This window comes from Sminthopsis crassicaudata, chromosome 5 (assembly GCF_048593235.1).
Source record: "Sminthopsis crassicaudata isolate SCR6 chromosome 5, ASM4859323v1, whole genome shotgun sequence".
NCBI classification, from domain to species: Eukaryota; Metazoa; Chordata; class Mammalia; order Dasyuromorphia; family Dasyuridae; genus Sminthopsis; species Sminthopsis crassicaudata.
The window spans coordinates 289,112,968-289,133,780 of record NC_133621.1 but is presented as its reverse complement, the minus strand read 5'-3'; the positions used below and the strand labels follow the sequence as shown (position 1 = coordinate 289,133,780).

At 36.4% G+C, this 20,813-nt stretch overlaps 1 protein-coding gene across 3 annotated transcripts in view; it reads left to right on the top strand.

Moving 5' to 3' along the window:
* The window catches only part of NUP37 (nucleoporin 37), a 39,123-nt gene extending 20,883 nt beyond the window's left edge, over window positions 1-18,240 (top strand). For all 3 annotated transcript variants that reach the window (XM_074271404.1, XM_074271405.1, XM_074271406.1), the window contains exons 6-10: window positions 8,276-8,366; window positions 10,983-11,164; window positions 13,192-13,242; window positions 17,240-17,333; window positions 17,969-18,240. In XM_074271404.1, coding sequence (XP_074127505.1) covers window positions 8,276-8,366; window positions 10,983-11,164; window positions 13,192-13,242; window positions 17,240-17,333; window positions 17,969-18,082 — 532 coding nt within the window. In that variant the 3' untranslated portion in view covers window positions 18,083-18,240. The remainder of the gene's footprint in view (window positions 1-8,275; window positions 8,367-10,982; window positions 11,165-13,191; window positions 13,243-17,239; window positions 17,334-17,968) is intronic.
* Window positions 18,241-20,813: the final 2,573 nt, after the last annotated feature.

Here is a 20,813-nt window from a genome sequence, read left to right as displayed (position 1 = left end):
TACAATTTAGAAAAGACAGGGGCCCTGTCCTCATGGGGAGTGGGGGGTGATTTTATCTAAGATAGACACAGAAAAGTAGAACACATGAACATAATATAGAAGTGACAAATCTTTCAGTGTCCTCATCTTTCCAAAAATATATCTAATCTGAAAAGATGTAAGGTTTGTCTATACAAATTAAATCATGTTAATGATTCTTCTGTAGACTGACCTTATATTAGCTTCTCACCTCTATAAAAATAAAGGTTGTTTCACAATCTTTTTAAAATATCTATTAGTTAATCCTTTTCAAACAATTCAAATGTCAGACCTTACTATTTTTAAATTTATTAAGAATATTCTTAAGTGACTATTTTTCCCTTCAAAACTTCTTGAGCTTATCTCAAACATGTGATTGGTTTTTAAAAAGTATGACCTTTTACAAAGAATAATCATTGAAATGTTTGGTTTTAAAAATTAAGTACCTAAATGAAATTCAGAGGTATTTTCCCCTGAAATTCTATCTAGTTTATTGTTTAAACCAGATAGTAATGTTTTTACCATTTAAGGATTTAAAAAAGATATGTTTATGCAGGACTTCCTTAATTGGGGCCCTTATTTTTATCTGAAAGTAAAATTATTAATATTCCCAGACAGTTTTAGATAATGATTGCATACCTGGATACATATGTCACTTTTCTAGGTATTCCTCAAACATCTATTTAAGTATAATCTCTGTCCTTCAGGAGTCTATTTTTAGAAATTCTTAGAGATTCACTAAGGAAGTCTTGAAAGCCATAATATAACCAATTTATCCCTTTTTTTGTCATTGTGACTTTTTGCTTTATAAGTTTCAAAGCTATTTACAGATGACCTGGAAAGATAATTAATCTAGCCCTGCCCTTTCCTGGTACGTCCAGTAGAGGGTTAGCACATGTCCTCCTAATGCTATATTTTTGTTCTATTCTTCTTAACTGGAATTCTTCCTTATTTCCAAGCTATTCATATTTTCCCATTCATCAATGTCCTGCTTAAGTTGTGCCTCTCTGGTAAAGTCTTCCATATTTTACAAGTACCTTTCAATCCCTCTGCTGAATACTTTTTCTAGTAATGTCTTTGCTAATTGCTTCAAGTATATTGTGGAACCTGAGTCACATTTTACAGAAAAAGTCAGGTGAAGAGAAATCCAGAAATGTCCCGTTGAAACCTACCTTGTCTCTGCCTAGTCCATTAGGGTAACCGCCTCATTTAGTTTTCTTTCCACATGAGAGGAAATCCACCTCACACAGAGCTGCCACATTATTGTTGCTAAAGCACAGGTCTCCTCATATCACTCCCTTGCTCAACATCTCCGTGTCTCCCTTTTGCCTCCAGGATAAAATGTAAGCACAACAGCCATTTAAAGTTCTCAACAATCTGGCTCCCACCATCTTTTTTGACTATTTCATATTAACTCTCCCCTCATACATGCTGTTTTCCAGCCAGACCAGCCTGCTTGCTGTTCTCTGTGCATGATATTCTTGTCTCTCTCACACACACTCCCATCTCTCCCATCCCAGGTATGCTCTGCCTTCCCTCTTCTTGCACATTCTAACTTCATCAAAGCTCAGATCAGGAATCAGTTTCCACATTCTTATTGAGTAAATATACCTTGTTCCTTTTTTGTTATTCCATAGAGCTCTTGGCACATAATAGTATTCATGAATCTTAATTGATTCATCTGAGTAAAGAAGAAAACAGATTTGCTTTTACAATCAATGTTATAAACAAAATTAGGATCATATGGGCTGACCAGATGTTGGAAATAGTGGAAAAAAGGTATAGATGGTATAAAGCCATAGTATGGACAGACATTATCAAAAGACATAGATGTACCGGAAAATCTCTTTCCCTGACCACTCCTTATTACCTTTATTTCCCAAGATATTGGAGGAAATCTGTCCTCCCATGCAACTCTCCAGGATGGCCTTTAACCACTTAGATTATATCTCCAAGCTACTTACCAAATTTTATTGTGCATTATAGTTCATCAGACACCCCTATTTCTTTCACAAGGGCCATGGTTTTACCAGTTAAAGGAGCCAAGTGGATACAGATGTGTCAGTTAATACCATCCATTTTCCTTTTGTCCATATTGACAAAAACATTTGGTAGCGGGAATTTCCTTCTCCAGTGAACTCCCAGGCAGATAATTAGCCAGCCAGAAATCAAGAACAATAGAATAAAAAGAATAAATTATTACCCCAAAAGCTCCTTTGGAATCCACAAAAGAAACTTTGCCCTCTACTAATTATCATTTTTAAAAGACCCTTGTGAATATCTAAGTTTTTGTCAGTTTCCCAGTACTGAATTTGCATAGATCCTTTCATCTTGTGAATATATGTTTTTTAGAGAAGAGGGCAGGGGAAGAGTGAGAAAGAGCACAGATCATTTCATATGCCATAAAAAAATCCTCTTTGCTCCTAAGTGAAATTAAGCAATTATTTTAACACTTAGTTCTAGCCGACAAAAAGCAAACTAAGTATCCAACCTCAGACTCTCCAGAAATGACCTTGGAAGTCACCTAATCTCACTCTTCAAGTTCCTTTCAGCTTTCACATCTTATGAACCACACCTAGTAGTCTTAAGATTTTTATACTCAAAAGGGACATCAGATATTTTCAATGGAAACTTTTCAACATACAGGGTTCCCAACAGCCATGGTAGCCATTGCTTTCTGTTAGCGCAGAGGTTGTGCTCTGTCCAGCAGTGTTAGCCTTTGCCCCGAGGGTGCTGTTTTTAACTCTACCTACCATACTGTGTTGATTTGAGCAACAACACAGAATCAGGGCTTATTCAGACCTATCCTATATAATATTATCTCTTTCACAAAGGACATAGGAGCTCCCTTTCCATTTGATTTTGCCTGCCATTCAAGCTGTATAAAACCCAAACAGTTTAACTATTTCCCCTAACCAAAGTAAGTTTTTAAAAGGTCATTCTGGCATTAGTATGAGAATAAGTGACCCATTCTCAGCATAGAGTAGGTTGCAGAGGAAAAGTTTAGCAGGGGGCAAGATGAAGAAATTGAACTGCTTCCCAACTCTTAAGTTAGATCTTCGAAATGTGGTTTCTTTTTTTTTTTTTTTTTTTTGGTTTGAAATGAATCCCAGAATATCAGACACACCCATAGTCAAATGTAAGTACAAAAACACCATCTAAAGCCAAGTATAAATGATTTTTTGGATTATCTGCCGCTTTGTATTATCCTTACCTCTATTTGTAGGAATATTCAAGAGTCAGTTGAATTTAGTTAACAACAGGCAAGCTGGTATTCCAAGAAATCTTTTCAAATGACAATATGTTATTTGGCAATGTTATCAAGCAATATTCTGATGAAGAGTTAAAAACAAAACTCATTGTTTTTCCTCTAAACATACCCATTTCTGTCAAGATTATCCCTGTTCTCTTCAGTCATCCAGGTTTGCAGCCTTCAAATCAAGCCTTGACTTTTTACTCTCCCTAGGCCCCACCACCACCACCATCCAGTCCATTGCCAAGTCTTGTCACTTAAACTTCCACAACATTTTTATTTTCATTCCTCACTTTCCACTCATACATCATCTGCCTCAGCTCAGAACTAACACTTCTCCCTCTGCTTGTGGCCACGGTTTCCAAATTAGGCTCCCTACCTCCAATCTTTTCCCTCTCTAATTTATCCCCTCCAGCTACCAAATAGATACTATAAAGCACAAGGCTGATGGTGTCATTCCCTTTCTTAAGAAGCTTCAGTAGCTCCCTATTGGTTCTAGGACAAAATACAAACTACTGAATTGGACATTTACAGCTTTTTTATAACCCAGCTTCAGCCTGTCTTTCCAGACTTATTTTCCCTTTGACATACATACTACATTCTGGCCAGACTAGCCTAATTGCCATACCCTATACATAATATTCTTTCTCCTGCTGCCTCATCCCTTCTCCCTCTTAAAATCTCTATTCCCTTCAAAGCTCAGTTCAGGTATCACTTATAGGTAGCCTTTCAGGATTCACCTACTTATTAGCTTGTTAGTTCTCCTTCAAAAATCAAGGGTAACTAGATTGCTCCACAGTGCACAGGATGCCAGACCTGCCCCCTGGAAGATTCATCTTCATGAGTTCAAATCTGGCCTCAGATACTTCTTAGCTGTATTCTCCTGGGCACATCACTTAACCCTTTTTACCTCAGTTTTTTCCTCTGTAATATGAGCTGGAGAAGGAAATAGCAAATCACTCCATTATCTCTGCCCCAAAAAAAAAAAAAAAAAATCCACAAGGGTTCACAAAGAGATGGACACAATTGAAATAACTTGACAACAATTTTCTGTAATGCTTTGTACTCTTATCATGAAACCCAGCACCCAGTACAGTGTCTAATACTTAGGAAGCACTTAATAAGTGCATCTGTTGTTAGACGCCTGAGATACAAGCGATCTTTTCTACAGGCACCCCCAGAACTCTTTTTAAATGCTTTCTGCCATCTAAATTCTAAAGGAAAAATATAAAATGGAGCCATTTCTTCATTACAAATGGCTTCATAAAGGCTGAATATGCTGAACTTAGATCTACGGGGGTTTAACTCTTTGAAGTGATTAACAATTTAAAAGCTAATACTGAATTTCAGTTTCAGCTTATAGGCAAATAATATAATAGTGAAGAACACAAAACTTTTTTTTTTTTTTAAAGTACACTAAGATCTACTATACAGGCAAATCCCCAACTTCCAAATAGCCTTTTTTCCAAAACTTGATATGTAAGTTTGGGATTTAGAACTTATTTAACCCCTAGTTATCTGAACTTAACTACTGTTTATAACATTGTTTCTATGGAAACCATATTCAGAGTTGAGTATGAGGAACATGTCTCTTCCCCTTTTTTCCCTTCTCCCATAAGGAGCTTCTGTTCCACTTTATATTTCCTCCTATAAAAGTCCAGAGCTTGGGGCAACTAGATGGTGCAATGGATAGAGCAGTCAGCCTTGGAGTCAGGAGGACTTGAGTTCAAATCCTACTTGATACTTAACACTTCATATCTGTGTGATCTTGGGCAAGTCACTTAACCCCAACTGCCTCTCAAGGAAAAAAAGAGAACTCGAAATAATTATAGCACTCACTTTGCAGGGTTGTTATAACAGGTTAGCACTGTGTCTGGTTCATAATCAGCTTTTAAAATACCTTATTTTGTATATTTTCATTCTCTAAATATTATTTGATACCATCAATGGTGTCTTAGAAAAGAAATTTTTTTTTTCTTATATGCTACATTTTTTCCTTGGAATGATAAAGATGAATTGATTTAGACAACATAAAATATTCCTGATTTGTGAGTTTAAATTATTGAGATTTTTAAATATAGAAAACGTCAATAGTTACTCATAAACATTAAAATGTAGCCAAATTTCTAATGCAGAAGAAGAAATCTCAAACTTACTTTCTGATAAAGAATATAGAAAAGCTTTGCCTTTTCCATGCCTTGAAAGTTAATTAGGCTAGGTCAGCAGGCAGAGTCAATTTAGGTGTATAAATTAAATTCGCAATTGTGCCACATTTGGGAAAGATAGGAAGACTCACACAGTGAATATGTGAATGCAGGTTTAAGTTCCACCAAAATTTCTGCACTTCTACTGAGAACTCCCAAGAAATAGAAATCTGTTGAATAAATCAGACAAGACAATCAAAAGTCATAGAAAAGTCTATTGAGCTCTAATAAGTCTTGAAAGAAATTGAATGAAAACTTTTCAAAAGATGTATCTATAGCTAATTTAGTTATGCTAATTGTAGCCCCATTTATTATCTTTTGCATGTTTGAATGGGTTATACAACCACTGAAATTTGTGAATAAATGTAGTTTTGGGAGAGGAAGTGAAGGGAGCCCAGGCAGTTGTAGTTAAATTGACTTGCCTCTGTTAAACAGCTAGTGTCAAGTGCCTGAGGTTGCATTTGAACTCAGATCCTCCTGATTCTTCTCTAACTACGGGAATAAGCCTGTAATTTTACATCACAAATCATCCTATCCCAAAGAGGAGTAGGAAGAAGTTTGTGGAGTGGTTGTTATTACCTGGATTAAATCAAGGCGGTTTGAGGTAATATTAGGGGATAGGGTTAAGTGAAGATAGCAGAATGATCAGATAAGACTTTGGGGAAAATCCATTTCCTTAATTGACTAGCATTTAAAATTATTGTTATCCTTATTCTGTAACTTCCACATCTTGCTTCCTGGTGTAGATTTGTGTTTTATATAATGACTAGCTCAACTGTGTATTAGAATGGGATCAAAAGAATGGGGATTTACAGAAACCATTCTCATAGGATTCATTAAATAGGCAAAGCAAAATGTTATTATTTCAGTAGAATAGTGTTAGTATTAGCACTTTATTACTTGCTTGTTACTATGTATGTCTAATAAATGTAGCTTTTGCCAAATCTAACAACTTTGTAATGTAACAAAATCATAATGTTTCCCCCATACACCAAATATAGTTTTAAAAAATTTATTTTACTTAAATGGGTCTAAATGTAGCATGTCTGGTAGTTGAGAAGATGTGCTTAGTCAAGTATACTTTAATAGAAAAACACGAGTTTAAAAGCAAATATATTGATCTTTCAACTTTGGGAATGGGCATTTTTCACTATAAATATATTTTCTTACAAAAATCCTAGAAGTAAAATTCAATGAAAGATATTTTGGCACAAACAGAAAAGTGTGTAATTATTCAGATGACTTATAAAAGAATAGTGTGGCCATGTCACTCCCCTTTCCCATGTCAGCATTGTTCCTGCATTCTATAGAAAAGAGGGAGGGAAAGAGAGAAAAAAGAAAGGAATAAACATTAAGCACCTACTATGTGCTGAGCACTATACTAAGCACTTATAAATATCATCGTATTTGTTCCTTACCACCACGCTGGTAGATATCCCTGTTTACTGAAATTGAGTCAGACAGAAGTGAAGTAACTTGTCCAGAGTCATACATAAGTATTTGACACCAAATGTGAATTCAGTTCTTCCCAATTTCAGACACAGTGCTCCATCTACTGTGCCATTTTGCTGTTTACAAGTGACAGACAATGAGCATGGGAAGCTTTATGGGGGCAAAAGGAAAGATTTAAGATAGGTTTCTGAGAAAGCAATCTTTCTCAGAAATGGTCTGACCAAAGTTGATTGATTGATGGACGTCTATCATCCTTCCAAGGAACTAATACATCATTTCCCCTATGCCTGGCACTTGAGTAGGCACTTAATAAATGCTTATGGATTGATTGATGATAATCAGATATGTGCCTTCCTTAGACTTTATTACTACAGTGTATCCATAGTGGATTTTCTTTAGACCCTCCCTCCACTATTCTTGATGGTAGTTTATTTATCCTTATCTTCCCATCAAGAGTCCACCCAACAGGCATTAGCTCTCTTAACATTAAGTGAGCATGGGTATTCTCTTATTTTGTCCTGCCCTTCCTACCTTATATACTCAAAAGTTTGTTATCCCAAAGTTTGAGCATTATATATATATACTTAGTGCCTTCTTCAGAAATAATAAGCTGGCGACCATTATCACAGATTTTTGTTTAAAAAAAAAAAAAAAAAGTTACTGGAACAACATTCCATTTGCCCAAACTTGAGTTCTGCTGGGGGACAAATTTGTAACAAAGAAGCTGAATTTTTGGTAGCAACAGTAAAAAGAGAGGAGAGTTAAAGCTAAATAATAATGAATAAGAGTAGTTATTTGGCTAGGATGATCAGAGAGGTCAAGGGAATACCAAGTAAATGGCCATTGACCTCAATGAATTCAATTTTGTCAAACCACATTAGAAGCTACAGGATAATTATATGTTGTTATTTTGAAAACAGGAGGCCTATTTTTCTTTTAAGCTTCATTGATGGAAAGTATAACATGAACTGACTGTAGAATTAGGGAACTGCAGTCTATTAGTGAGATTCAGCTCCTGGAACCTCCAGCATATAGCCCACAGTATAGAAAGTAATTAACTTAAAACTTTCTACCATGTCACAGGACCAGAATGCTTTGGCATGTGTAATAGCATATTAATCACATCACAGAAAGAGTATGGCAACTTCCTATATGCTTGAGTATAAAAATACTTGAATTTTTTATAATGCCATAGAGAGCAGGACTTGAATTTTTGTAATATTGTCTCATTTGCTTTTTTTTTAATAATAATTTTTTTAAAATACTGAGAAATTATAAAATCTCAGTTTATTAATTGCTATAAATAATGTCATGTAAATGAACAGAAATCCTGTCATTCTCTTATTAGAGTCTGGGACTTAGAAGGAAATCAGAAAGCTCATTTTGTTCTCCGTTCCCCTGGAAGGAGTGTCTGCTGGCATCCTGAAGAAGCTTGTAAGGTGAGTGAAAAAAGATTTTATTGTTTGTTTGTTTTTTAATCAGTGCAAATAGAGTTTGTACATGGACTATGACTATCATGAGACTGATTCCAGGGGCTAGGCATATATCCTTTGCATATGTAATTTATAAGGTATATGGTTAAATACAAAAATCACCTGTTAGATCCTATCTCTTAGTATTCTCACTCAGGTCTAGGCCCAACTCATTTGGCCAAATTGACCTTTCTAGTCTCAGAATTCTGTATTCCTTCTACCACTGTGCCTTTGCCTAGAAAGCATTTTCTCTCTCTTCCTCTTAAAAATCCTTAGTTCCCTTCACAGTTCAACCTCTGTCCCCTGAGCTTAACTGATTCTTCCTGCCTTTTACACTTCCTACTTCTTGTGGTTATCTTGTTTCTCTGTATTAGTTTTATCCCTCAATAGAGTCTTAAATTTCTCTGGGGCAGAAACTGCCATTTTTGTATCAGTATTTTCATTGTCTATTATGGTGCTATGTCCAAATGAAGCATTTATTAAAACTTATTGATTTGAACTTAATTTCAAGGCTTAGTTCAAGTGCTGTGTCTCTGGGAAGCCTTTCCAACTTCTATCCTATGGCCCAGAATTGTTAATACTTTCCTCATCAGATTATTCTAGAGTACTTTGAGCTCTCCCTCATCCTTTTTCTTCCCTACTTTTACTTTTCAGTCTACATATGATTTTGCCATAGTTGACTGTAAAATCTCTTGGGGAACAGTAGCTGTTTTATTTTTGCCCTTTGTATATTCCCATCATGAAAAGAATCTCACAAATGGTATGCACTTAATAAATGCTTGTTAAATTGAAGGGAAAAGAAGGTAAAATAATCTTAGTGATGCATTAAATCACAGTAGCCTAGTGCCCACAAATATGAAGGTGATCATTTTATTGTTCTTGCCTCTGGTCAAATCACAACTATATTATTATGTTACTTGTGAGCATCATACTTTTAGAAAGGACATAGATAACCTGTACAAAGTGAAGTGGAGGGAATGGGGGGATAAGGCTTTACCATAAAGGTGATTATGGGAAGGTTGAAGAAGCCAGAGATACTTGGAGAAGAAAAGACTTAAAGGGAGCAGCTATAGTGTGGGAGAGGAATTAGGCTTGTCCTACTGGGCTCAAGAGTTTAGAACCAGGGGGACAGTGAGAATTGCTGAAACAAGAAAAAAGTAAGTCTGCTGAGTGAAACAAGCAGAACCAGGAATACATTGTACATGGTAACAGCGAGAATGTGCAATGATCAACCATGAAAGACTTGGTTCTTCTCAGTGATTAAGTGATCTAAAGCAGTCCCAGTAGACTTTGGACAGAAAATGCCCTCTGCATCCAGAAAAAGAACTAAGAAGACTGAATGTAATCAGCACATGCCATGTTCATTTCTTTTTTTCATTTTTTTATCTCTCCCATGGTTTTTCCCTTTTGCTCTGATTTTTCCTCTCCCAATATGATTCATAAAGCAATGTGTGTTAAAAAATAAAGAAAAAAAGTTTAAAAAAAAAAAAAGAAGGGAATCTACAGATCCCAAAATTCTAACTGTACTAATAAGCAGCAATCAATTTTTTTTTTTTTTTAAGTTTGGTAAAAGAGAGAAACAGAAGTGAGAAGAAGAGATTGAGCAAGCAATGGAATGGAATTAGTGGGAAACATACAGAAGAAGGCATCATGTTATTGGGAGCTTTATTGGTTATTGGGAGGATTCACTATTCGACAAAACTTTCTGGGATAATTAGACAACAGTCTGGCAGAAATTAGATTTAGGCCAGTAGTTAACACTATATACCAAAATAAGAAAGATATGTGACATGTATATAAAAAGTCACATCAGAAAACAGATTTGAGGAGCAAGGAAGGAATTATCTTTCAGATATTTGGATAGTAGAAAAGTTTATAACTAAACTAGTGGGAAATATATCTGGAAGAAATACTTGTCTGTACTTGATAAACTCTTGAACTTATTCTCCTAATCCAAGGGACATCATTGATGTCATTCTATAAAAATTATATTATTAATAAATGCATTCTGAATAATAGTCTTAGCAGTTTTAGGGAGGGAAGACCTTTCTTCCTAGCCATTAATGATTTTACTTTATCACTTGAAATTGTACTAATGAATTTCTTCACTAAAATTTATTTTTCTTACTTTATCCAAGGTCTCCCACTTATTGAATACTTACACAAAACCTTTTGCTTCCCAACCTTGTGACCTCTAGGAAAATTTAAGCCCTATCCCATATAACCTGGCACAATACCTTGTACATTAAATTCTTTTAAATTTGCTTGGTGAATTGAATGTATTACCCCATATTTTAGCATATATTTTAAGTATTAGCAAAAAATGTTTGGGGGAGTTTGGATCAGCATCTTCTTTGTTTTTTGTTTTTTTGCTGAGGCAATTGGAGTTAAGTGACTTGTCCAGGATCATACAGCTAGGAAGTGTTAATTGTCAGAGCAGATTTGAACTCAGGTCCTCCTGATTTCAGGGCTGGTGCTTGAATCAGCATCTCATACCACAGATTTGCTTATCAAATTGTTTTATCTAAATAGCAGATAAATATAATTACATTTTCAGTAAATTTATCTTTTTCTGTCTTTTAGTTGATGGTTGCAGAGAAGAATGGAACAATCAGGTTCTATGATCTCATTACCCAGCAGGCTATCCTGTCTCTTGAATCTGAACAAATGCCATTAATGTCAGCACACTGGTGTTTAAGAAATACCTTCAAAGTTGGAGCTGTTGCAGGAAATGATTGGTTAATCTGGGATATTACTCGGTCCAGGTATTTCCTTAGCATTTTTATTATTTTAAAAAAATCTTTATTCTACAGGAATATCTATTATGCTAAACATTATTGTATGGTAGAGTGAGTGAATATTTTTTAAGTGCTTACCTTATGCCTGGCACTGTGTTAAGTGCTCAGGATACAAATGCATGAAAACCATCAGTCTCTACTCTTGAAAGTTCACAATTTTATGGGGAGGACAAAACACTAAGGAGAATTGGGAAGTGGAGGATCAGAGGGGAGAAGAGATGGAGTGGTCTGGAGAATGCATCTAACTGGGAACAAGTAAGTTCATGGCTAAGGATTCTCATGAAAACCACAAGCATTGTTGGGGCCCCTCTTATGTGCCAAGCACTGTACTATGCCACACTGGTATCACACCACTACTTTTGGTATCTCAGTCACACACAAAGATGGTCACATCCTGGATCTTGCTGCTCCATTTCTTTGTTCTCAAATTCTGAAATTTCTTTATCTGATCACAGTCTATTGTCAATCTACCTCTCCTTTTGGTTTTCAACCCCATACCCTATTTTTCATTTACACTGTAATGACCAGTCCTGTAGTTCTCTCCCAGGCCATCACCTCTGTACTAGCGACACTCTTCTTTCCATATCTTGACCACTTCAGCTCTTCTTTTGAGTCCCTTGCCCCTTATATTTTTGCCAATCATTCCCTGCTAAGTTTCAGCTTTCAGTCATTCATTCATTGTTTTCATTCCTACAAAGCTAGAGAGAAAATATGCTGACTTCCGTCTCAAATCACACAAATCCCTTTTTCTGCTTTTTCCCCTATTTCACATGAAGAAGTGATACTTCTTCCCAAGGTTAACCCCTCTATATGGTTGTCACCCTGTTCCATCCTATCTTTTCTGACTGATTACCCCTATCATCTCCACAGCCATTTATCTTCCCTCCTTTTCTGTCTGCTTCCTGAATGATAGGACTGTGCTTCCCCATTCTTGAGCTTGATTGTCCTCATTTGTTCCATCCATCCTGTTGGTCACTGCCCCAGATTTTTTCCCTTTTTCAGGTGAATTCTCTGAGAAGGCTGTCTACAAGGAATGGGGTCTCCACTCCCTCTTTGCCCTCTAGTTTGGCTTCGGCCCCATCATTCACCTGAAACTACTGTCTCCAAGGTTGCTGATGACCTCATGGTGGCCAATTCTAAGGGCCTATTCTCCTGACCACTCTGCAACCTCCACTGTCACTCTCTATTCAGTGACAGTTATTCACTTTCTTTGCTCTCGGTTTTCAGGACAAGATCCTCTTCTATTTCTCCTTTTCTCTCTGGCCTCTCCTCCTCAATCTTCTCTTTCTTACCCTCTCCTCTCCATGCTCAGACTTCTGTAACGTGTCTTCCACATACCCCTTCCCTCCTCTGACTCCTTTTCCATAATGATCCAGGCTTTCATCACTTTGTACCTAGGCTACTGTAGTAGCCTACTACTTGGTCTCATTGCTTTAGGCTTTTTCACTCAGCTGTCAAATTGATTTTCCTAGACCATAGGTCTGACCTGCAGTGATTGATTCAGTGATTGAGTTCATCTTGCCTTCTCCCATACCTTTTCCATCTCCTTATACTTTATTCTCTCTCTACCTCCCATACTCTCTTTGATTCAGTGACATCAATCTCCTGGCTGCTCTATAAACAAGACACTCCATCTCTCCACGTGGGGAATTTTCTCTGGCTATTCCCCATGCCTGGATTGCTGTTCCTTCTTACCTCCACCTCCTGGTTTTCCTTCCCAGCTACCATCTCACTTTTTGTAAAAAAATCTTTCCTATCCCAATTCTTATGTCTTCCCTTCGCTGATTATCTCCAGTTTATTCTGTTTAGGTCTTGTTCCTACAGAGTTGTTTGCATCCTGGCTCCTTCATTAGGATATGAGCTCCTTGAGAACATGGACTGTATTCTGCCATTCTTGGATTCCCGAGCCTAGCATGTAATGACTATTTAGTAAATGTTTATTGGATAACTGGTTGAATAACAGGTTGTAATTAAATACTTTTTTTTTTTCTTAGTTATCCTCAGGATAAAAGACCTGTCCATATGGATCGAGCTCACTTATTCAGGTACAGTTTCCCAGTTATTTGAAAAATTACTGATTTAATCTTTTGAATCTTCTATATCACAGCTAGTAAGGTAACCTTTAAGTCAAGTTCAGTTTTTAATTTTTAAAAAATGGATAGGGATAAGGGGGAAAAAAGCATCATACATTTCACAGGGATCTTAGAGACCAGGTAATCCAACCTCTTCAAAATACTAATATAGTGTCTTATTATATGAACTGACTTCTCTTGTCACCCAAAAATACTCTCCGGCTTAGCATTTTGGTAATACTTTGCACTTTCTCTTTCACCTATCCAACTTTCCTCCAGCCTTCGTGGTCCAGTTCAGACTTCAAGATCATCCTTTGACTACTCTAGCTCTTCTCTGTATGTCCCTCTTCTCTGAACTCTTATAAAATGTATTCTATGTTCCACACAGCTTGTCATTTGTTTGTTTTCTTATTAGGGACAATTTCACATGTATTAATTTCTTTTATAAGAACTTTTATAAGTTCTGAAGTTAGAGATTATCCTCATTTCTTTTGTTATCGCCCACAATTCATTCTCTACCACTGTCACCACTCATTCTCCTCCTTTCCCCGAGTTCCAATCACAAAGCAGACAGATATTCAGTAAATACTTTTTGGATGACTGAAATGGAATAAAAAAAAATACAATGGTGGAATCATCATCACCAATATTTCAAGAATAACTTTTTTTTAAAAGTTCCAAATAAAAACGCATAGATTGGTGAACAATTTTGGTTTGGGGGGGAGGGGGGGAAGTGTCAGTTTGGTTTAGTAAAACCAAAAACAAGTTAGAGAATACAGAGAATAGAAAGATATTGCAAGAAGGAAAAGAGGCCCTTGTCTATACCTCTGGAAAAAAACAAATATAAGTCATCTCTACAGTCTACTATCCTTTCCTTTTCCATTGATGGTAATAATTTGTATTACAGTGCACAAGATTATACTTTGAAATTATTCATTCAGTAAATATATGGGGAATCCCTCTTCCATTTGGATACTGTATGTGATAATGTTTCATAATGACGGGAGACATGTCTACTTTTTAAGGATTTCTTTGATATTAATAAGCAGAGAGTCATCAAAGTTATGTTTATTATTACATCATTTAGGGAATTTTATATGACTTCAACATTGCTGAAAGAGAGCTTTTAAGGCATTATTTAGCTCTACCCAGTCAAGTGCTTTTTTAAATAAATAAGCTATAAGTGCAATAAGATCTTAAATTGTATAAGAAAAAAATGAAGGAGGCATCTACTAGCAAATATCATTTGCAAAGCCCTGCCTGTTCCCTCTGATACTTTCATTGAGAATAAACCTCAATATAGGTATAACTTGTTTTCATAAAAATTTTGCAGATGGAAAAGTAGGTACATGGATCACTAGTTTTTAACATTTTCTCAGTCACATTTATTGTTATTATTATTGTTAAAAATAACAATAAGCTCCAAAACATTTCCCAGGCCTTTGGCCTCCTCTCTCTCTCATAATTGTGCCCTTTCAAGCAGGGGGCTTCCTGTGGATGCTGGCCATGAGTAGTCCAGCTGCTCTGTTTCTCCTTCCTCATGTAGCCCATCAGGGAGCATCCAGATGTGGCTGCTCCACTGTTACTGACAGCAAAAAGTTTGTTAGAAAAATCTGTACAGATTGTTTCCATTTTTGTCTCTTTGTCATCATATTCTTCGCTTCATCCTTAAATGCCCCCAGGATTGCTTTTGCTTTGATGGGTCTCTTGCCAGACTTTCTTTAAACTTGTTTCTTCCCTGCTCCCGCTCCCATTCCTTAATGAGTAAAATCTAGTTGGGCTTCTTTGCCCAACACTTGTGTCTCTCCACTTGGCCCAAAACTAGCTTTCTAATCTAAATTTCATTAATTTTTTTAATACACTTTCAATACTTCCATAATCAAATAGCTATCAATATTGTATACAATTACAGGAGTTGCCTTGAGGCATAGTTTTTCCATCATAGAGTACTTTCCCTCCTTACCATACCCTTCCAAAACAGGGATCTACACTGATTACTATGAAATCTGTGCATTAAACATACTAGTTCCTCTAGCAGTGGCTTTGGCAGGCTTCCAATTAAATTACAAGTCCTTTGATTCTATGTTTTCTATATGAGAAAAGGTCTTTGTAGTCTATATTTTGGGAAGAGGATTATTGGAATAGCCCCCTTAGTCATCTCCCTCTCTCTACACTCTTTCTAGCCAATGACCTTGTAGTCATTGTTGATTATTTCTGTTGAGTCCAATCTATCATTTTCATATCTTTGTTTGAAATTTTAGTGTAGGCTCTTCCTTTCACAAATACTGCCACCTTCCTAATGCAGGATTCCATTATCTCTACTCAATAAATCCACCCCTATCTTTACTCCAGCCTCTTAGAAAAAGACTGGGAGGTTTCAAGGGCATATATGTAATAAAGAAACATGGAATTTGACAAAACTGTTAGAAAGCAATCTAGCAGAAATTTAGGTTTAACCAACATCTCACATTGTATTACACGCTAAACCAAACACATATGTGGTCTAAAGATAAAAACAAATATAAGTCATCTCTACAGTCTACTATCCTTTCCTTTTCCATTGATGATAATATTTATATTATAGTACACAAGATTTTAGGTACAGGTGTCTAAAGGAAGAGTTGATGACCAAACAAGAGATAACAAGAAATAAAATGAATGATTTTGATTATGTAAATTTGAAAATAATTTCACTAAGTCAGTGTAGCTGAAATTAGCAGGAAAACAGTTCATCAAGAGGGGAAAATTGCAGCAAATTTCTCTGATAAACATTTCATATCTAAGATATATAGATAATGATCCAAATATATAAGAACAAGATCTATTCTCCAACAGAAATATCTTCAAAGCATACAAAATAACAGTTTTCAAAAAGAGCTATCAACCATATAAAAAAAATTTTCCAAGTCATTATAAAATTAAAATAGCTATGTTTGTTGTAAAACAGCTCATCAGTTTGGCAAAGATGAAAAATAACAATGACATATGTCAGAGAGACAGGATGCTAATGCGCTGTTATTGGAGCTATGAATTGATCTAGTCATTCTCAAAAACAATTTGAAACTACTCACTCAAATGGGCAGTAGTGTCAAAGGCAAAGAAAAATTTAGAAAGCCACAAAATGGCATTATCTGTGTTTTACTATATTTTATTTTGCTAAAGTTTCCTGAGTATGTTTTAATCTGATTTAGGCCTCAGTGGGGAGTTTTGCAGGCTGCAAGCTGCCCAGGTCCTGAGTTTGCCATCTGTGCTGTGGGAGATACAAACAAGAGTCTCTCTTCATAGAATTTTTAATCTAGCAGGTGATGATACAAGATATAATGCAAAATGAAAAAGGAGAATCACAAAATGCAGTGATGCTGCCAGTGTGGAGTCAGCATGGCATCATCCTAATAGAGCACTGAATTTGGAATTTGGGGACCTTTTAAGTGACCTCTGAAAAGGCCCTTCTCATCTTCAGGCCTCCGTTTCTGCATCTGTACAACAAGGGGTTGAATTAGATGGTTCCCAAGATCCTTGAGATAAAAGGTTAATAGGATAGCAGCAGATAGATGAGTTTAAAAAGGAAAGAGACTAGATGCAGCAGTCAGTCAGTTTAGGAGACTGTTGTGGCAGCCCAGGCAGAAGTAACAGATGTAGTGGGCCAGTGAAGCTGGGAATAAAAAGCAAACAACAGGACTGACATGATCAGAGTAACAGAAGCAGAATTTAGTCAATTAGTCCATCTGTGGGTTGACCTCCAAGCCTGAATCAATAATAATGATAACTTTCTCAAATTAGAAGCCAAAGTAGGATTGGTATTCTAAATAAATTTGAGTTTTAGATGTCCCTAGGATTAGATGGAGATGTTCTCTTAGGTAATATGGGATTGGATAAATATTTAGGATGGAGTTTAGGCTCAGGATTGGGTAAAAGAACCATCTCAGTTGCATAGAAAAGACAGAATAACTGATATTGATTCTTTTCTCAGATGGTCGACTGTTAACGAAAACCTGTTTGCAACCACTGGCTACCCTGGCAAAATGACCACTCAGCTTCTGATTCATCATTTGGGGCACCCTCAGGTAGTACTGGCTTGGAGTTTTCGTCATCATCTATACATCCCCCCTTCTACTTGTTTTCCTCTCTCCAAACTTAAAACCCTTAAATTGGCTGCTCTTTTAGCCATGTAAACTACATATAAAGGTATCTTTTTTACATTCTTATTAGCAATTTAGTAAAGTAAGCTTTTCAAATTTGGAAGATGATCACATGCTAATATTTTCTCCTGCTGCTTTTATATTTTCCTCCTTTATTCAAATTATGTCATTGTGTCTTGAAATTGTCTGGCTGAACTACAAGGCCACAAGCTCAATTCCTTAAGGAATAGACTGGTCATCTTCCTATGCCCTTGATCTCAGATGAGACCCTTTTTATTCTACCATCCCAGTAACACATTCTTTGTGGGGCAGAAGGAACTGGCCAAGTACCTGGTCTCATCTCCACTCCTGGATCATCAGTCAGAATGGCATTCCCCTGAATCTGTCGGTGTGGTCATCCGTCTAGATGACAGATAAGAGGAATATTAATTGATAAAGCACATATTGTTAAATGAAGACCTGTTTGTTTGGAGGATGCTTTGTTTAGATTTGTTGTGCCTTTTGAATTTATTGTTACATTCTAACTAACTCCTCTCCCATGATCTGCTTTCTGGTTTTAGCCTATCCTCATTGGATCTGCAGCTGTGGGATCTGGTCTGTCCTGGCATAGGACTCTCCCTCTTTGTGCAATAGGAGGTGACCACAAGTTATTGTTTTGGGTAACTGAGATGTAAAACAAATATCTTCCTTGTACACTAAGTTCTCAAACTATATTTTTAATAAATATTTTGGTTAGAATCTTTATTTTTTATATTTCCAATGTACCTTAAACAATCGAATGTTTTAATACTAATGCCTAAGTGTTTGGTCTTATTATTAAATGATTTATTCGTAATCTGTTCTAAATTTTCATTTTTTATATATTTTTGAAAACAGGTAATTGGCCTTAATCCAAAAAATATCACTTAAAAGTTAGTGCTTTTGTGTATACAGTAATATACAAAGGGCTTCTCCTGTATTGCTCCCAGTTTTCCTAAATGCAAACACTTTTTACAGGAAGAAAAATGTCAGAAAATTATTTAGTTACCTTACATTACTTCTCCACCACTTCCAGAATGTGTATATACATATGTATTTTACATTTGCTTTGGCAGTTTGACTTTATAGGAATGTTGGACTTAATAATCTATAGAACATTTTGAACTCGTCAGTGAGTATGAATTGTTATTGTTTCATTTACCATAGGAAACTTATTTTGTTGTTCAAGTTCATCTGATTATTTGCTCAACAAAGTAGAACCAACAGATGATTTAACAGATGAGTCACGCAATAAATCATAGAAATCAGTTCCACTCAAAATCTGAATCCCAACAACATACTTTTAATGAGACTCCCTTTCTTCCAAAATTCCTCCACTATCATTAAGACAAATGTACAGGAAGCTAAATGACAGAAAGTAAATAAAAAAGAATAATGTTTCTCCTTACCCATAAAATCTCCCTGGTTACCTATGTCCCTCTGATTTTTGGCAGATTCTGGGACTTTTTTTTCCCCATGATGCTAATATACATCCTTTTAATCTAGTACCACCATATATCCAATAAGCGATTGATTGGCTTTAAAGTTCAAGAAAGTTCTTATGATACTGATATCACAATCACATCATTTATCATTGAGCTGTCAGTATGGTCTATTGAATCTCTTTTGCCATCATTGCCATCAAAATTTCATTGCCTGAAATTTTCTTGCCTCCAGTTTTTATTTCTTCTCAAGGTAAATTGGTTTGAGGGGAACTGTGATGTACATATTATCTCATATTTCTGATTGCAAGGATTAATGTTCCCAGGACAGATGTGGTCACATCACTGCTCAGAAATCTTGAGTGGATCCTATGGCTAGCAAGTTTGCCTGACCTTTGAGTTCCTCTATAACCCAACACTACCCTCTGTTGCCATCTCTGATTCAGGCTGTTCTCCTCAACATACAATAGGTTCTATGCAAAGAGGACCACTCTTGTGTCCCATACAGGCCCATCCTTTCCCCTGTGCCTGTAATGATACTTCCACTCTTTAAGTGTTTTTAAAACCCAACTCAACTTCTCCATGAAGCCTTCCCCATTCTTCTCTCTCAGATTTCACATAGTACATTATTTAAGGTGTAATAAGTAAGCCATTATTAAGCACCTACTACGTGCTGTACACAAGGGAATCAGTGTAGATACATTATCACAAGAGTGAGATTTCATGTAAAGAGGGTTGTCATTCAGCATTAGAGATCTGGAGGAAAAAAAAGGAATGTGTTTCACACATAGAAAGAGGCAAGAAGATAGAAAGTAGAGTACTGCATATGAAGAAGCGTATATGAAAGGAAGGATTTTTTTTTTTTTTTTTTTTGAGGCTGGGGTTAAGTGACTTGCCCAGGGTCACACAGCCAGGAAGTGTTAAGTGTCTGAGACCAGATTTGAACTCGGGTCCTCCTGAATTCAGAGCTGGTGCTCTAGCCACTGCGCCACCTAGCTGCCCCCAAGGAATATGTATTAAGTAAAACTGGAAAATTAACTAGATTGTGAAAGTCTTTAAATGTCAGAAGGAATTTTAGATTTGATCCTAGTGATGGTAGGGGCCACTGGAATTTAATGAGAAGGAAGAGGACATGGCCTGACCTGTGCTTCAAATAAAAATCACTTTGGCAGCTGTATAGAGGATAGATTACAAAGGGAAGAGGCATGTGGCAGGGAGACTGTTGGGATAGTCCGAATAAGGGAAAATGAGGGCCTGACCCCAAGTGGTGGCCATGAGAATAGAGGGAAAAGGACAGATGAAAAAATGTGTAGATGAAATCAGGAGGATTTAGCAAGTTAGGTGGATATGTGTGGAATAAAGTAAGAGATGTGTCAAACCTAAGTAACTGGAAGGATGGTGGTAATCTTTAAGAGAAGAGGGATGGCATTGGGAAGATCGTGAGTTGTTTTGGAATTCTGAAACACTGAATTTGAGATCCTATGGGACACCTATTTGGAATTTACAATACTGAAGTTAAGATCCTATGGGACATCCATTTGGCATTGAGAATATTGATCCCTATGGAACATCCCTTTGGAATTTACATACTGAAGTTGAGATCCTATGAAACATCCATTTGGAATTTACAATACTGAAGTTGAGATCCCTATATCTGTTAGGAAATGTCTAGTAGGCAAGTGATAATAGGGGACTAGCGCTCGGGTAAGAGACTGGCTCCAAGTCATCAAGACAGAATCATCATTAATGCTATTTGAGCTAATGAGGTCCCAAGAGAGTGAGAAATGTAATAGCATTGTTTTAATAATTAGCTCTACTGTGTTACATTTACCAAAGTCTATAAGGACAAGCACCACATCAGTCAACAACATTTATTAAGTACTTGCTATGTGTCAGACACCAAGCTAAGGACTGGGGATACAAAGAAAGGCAAAACACTTTCTCT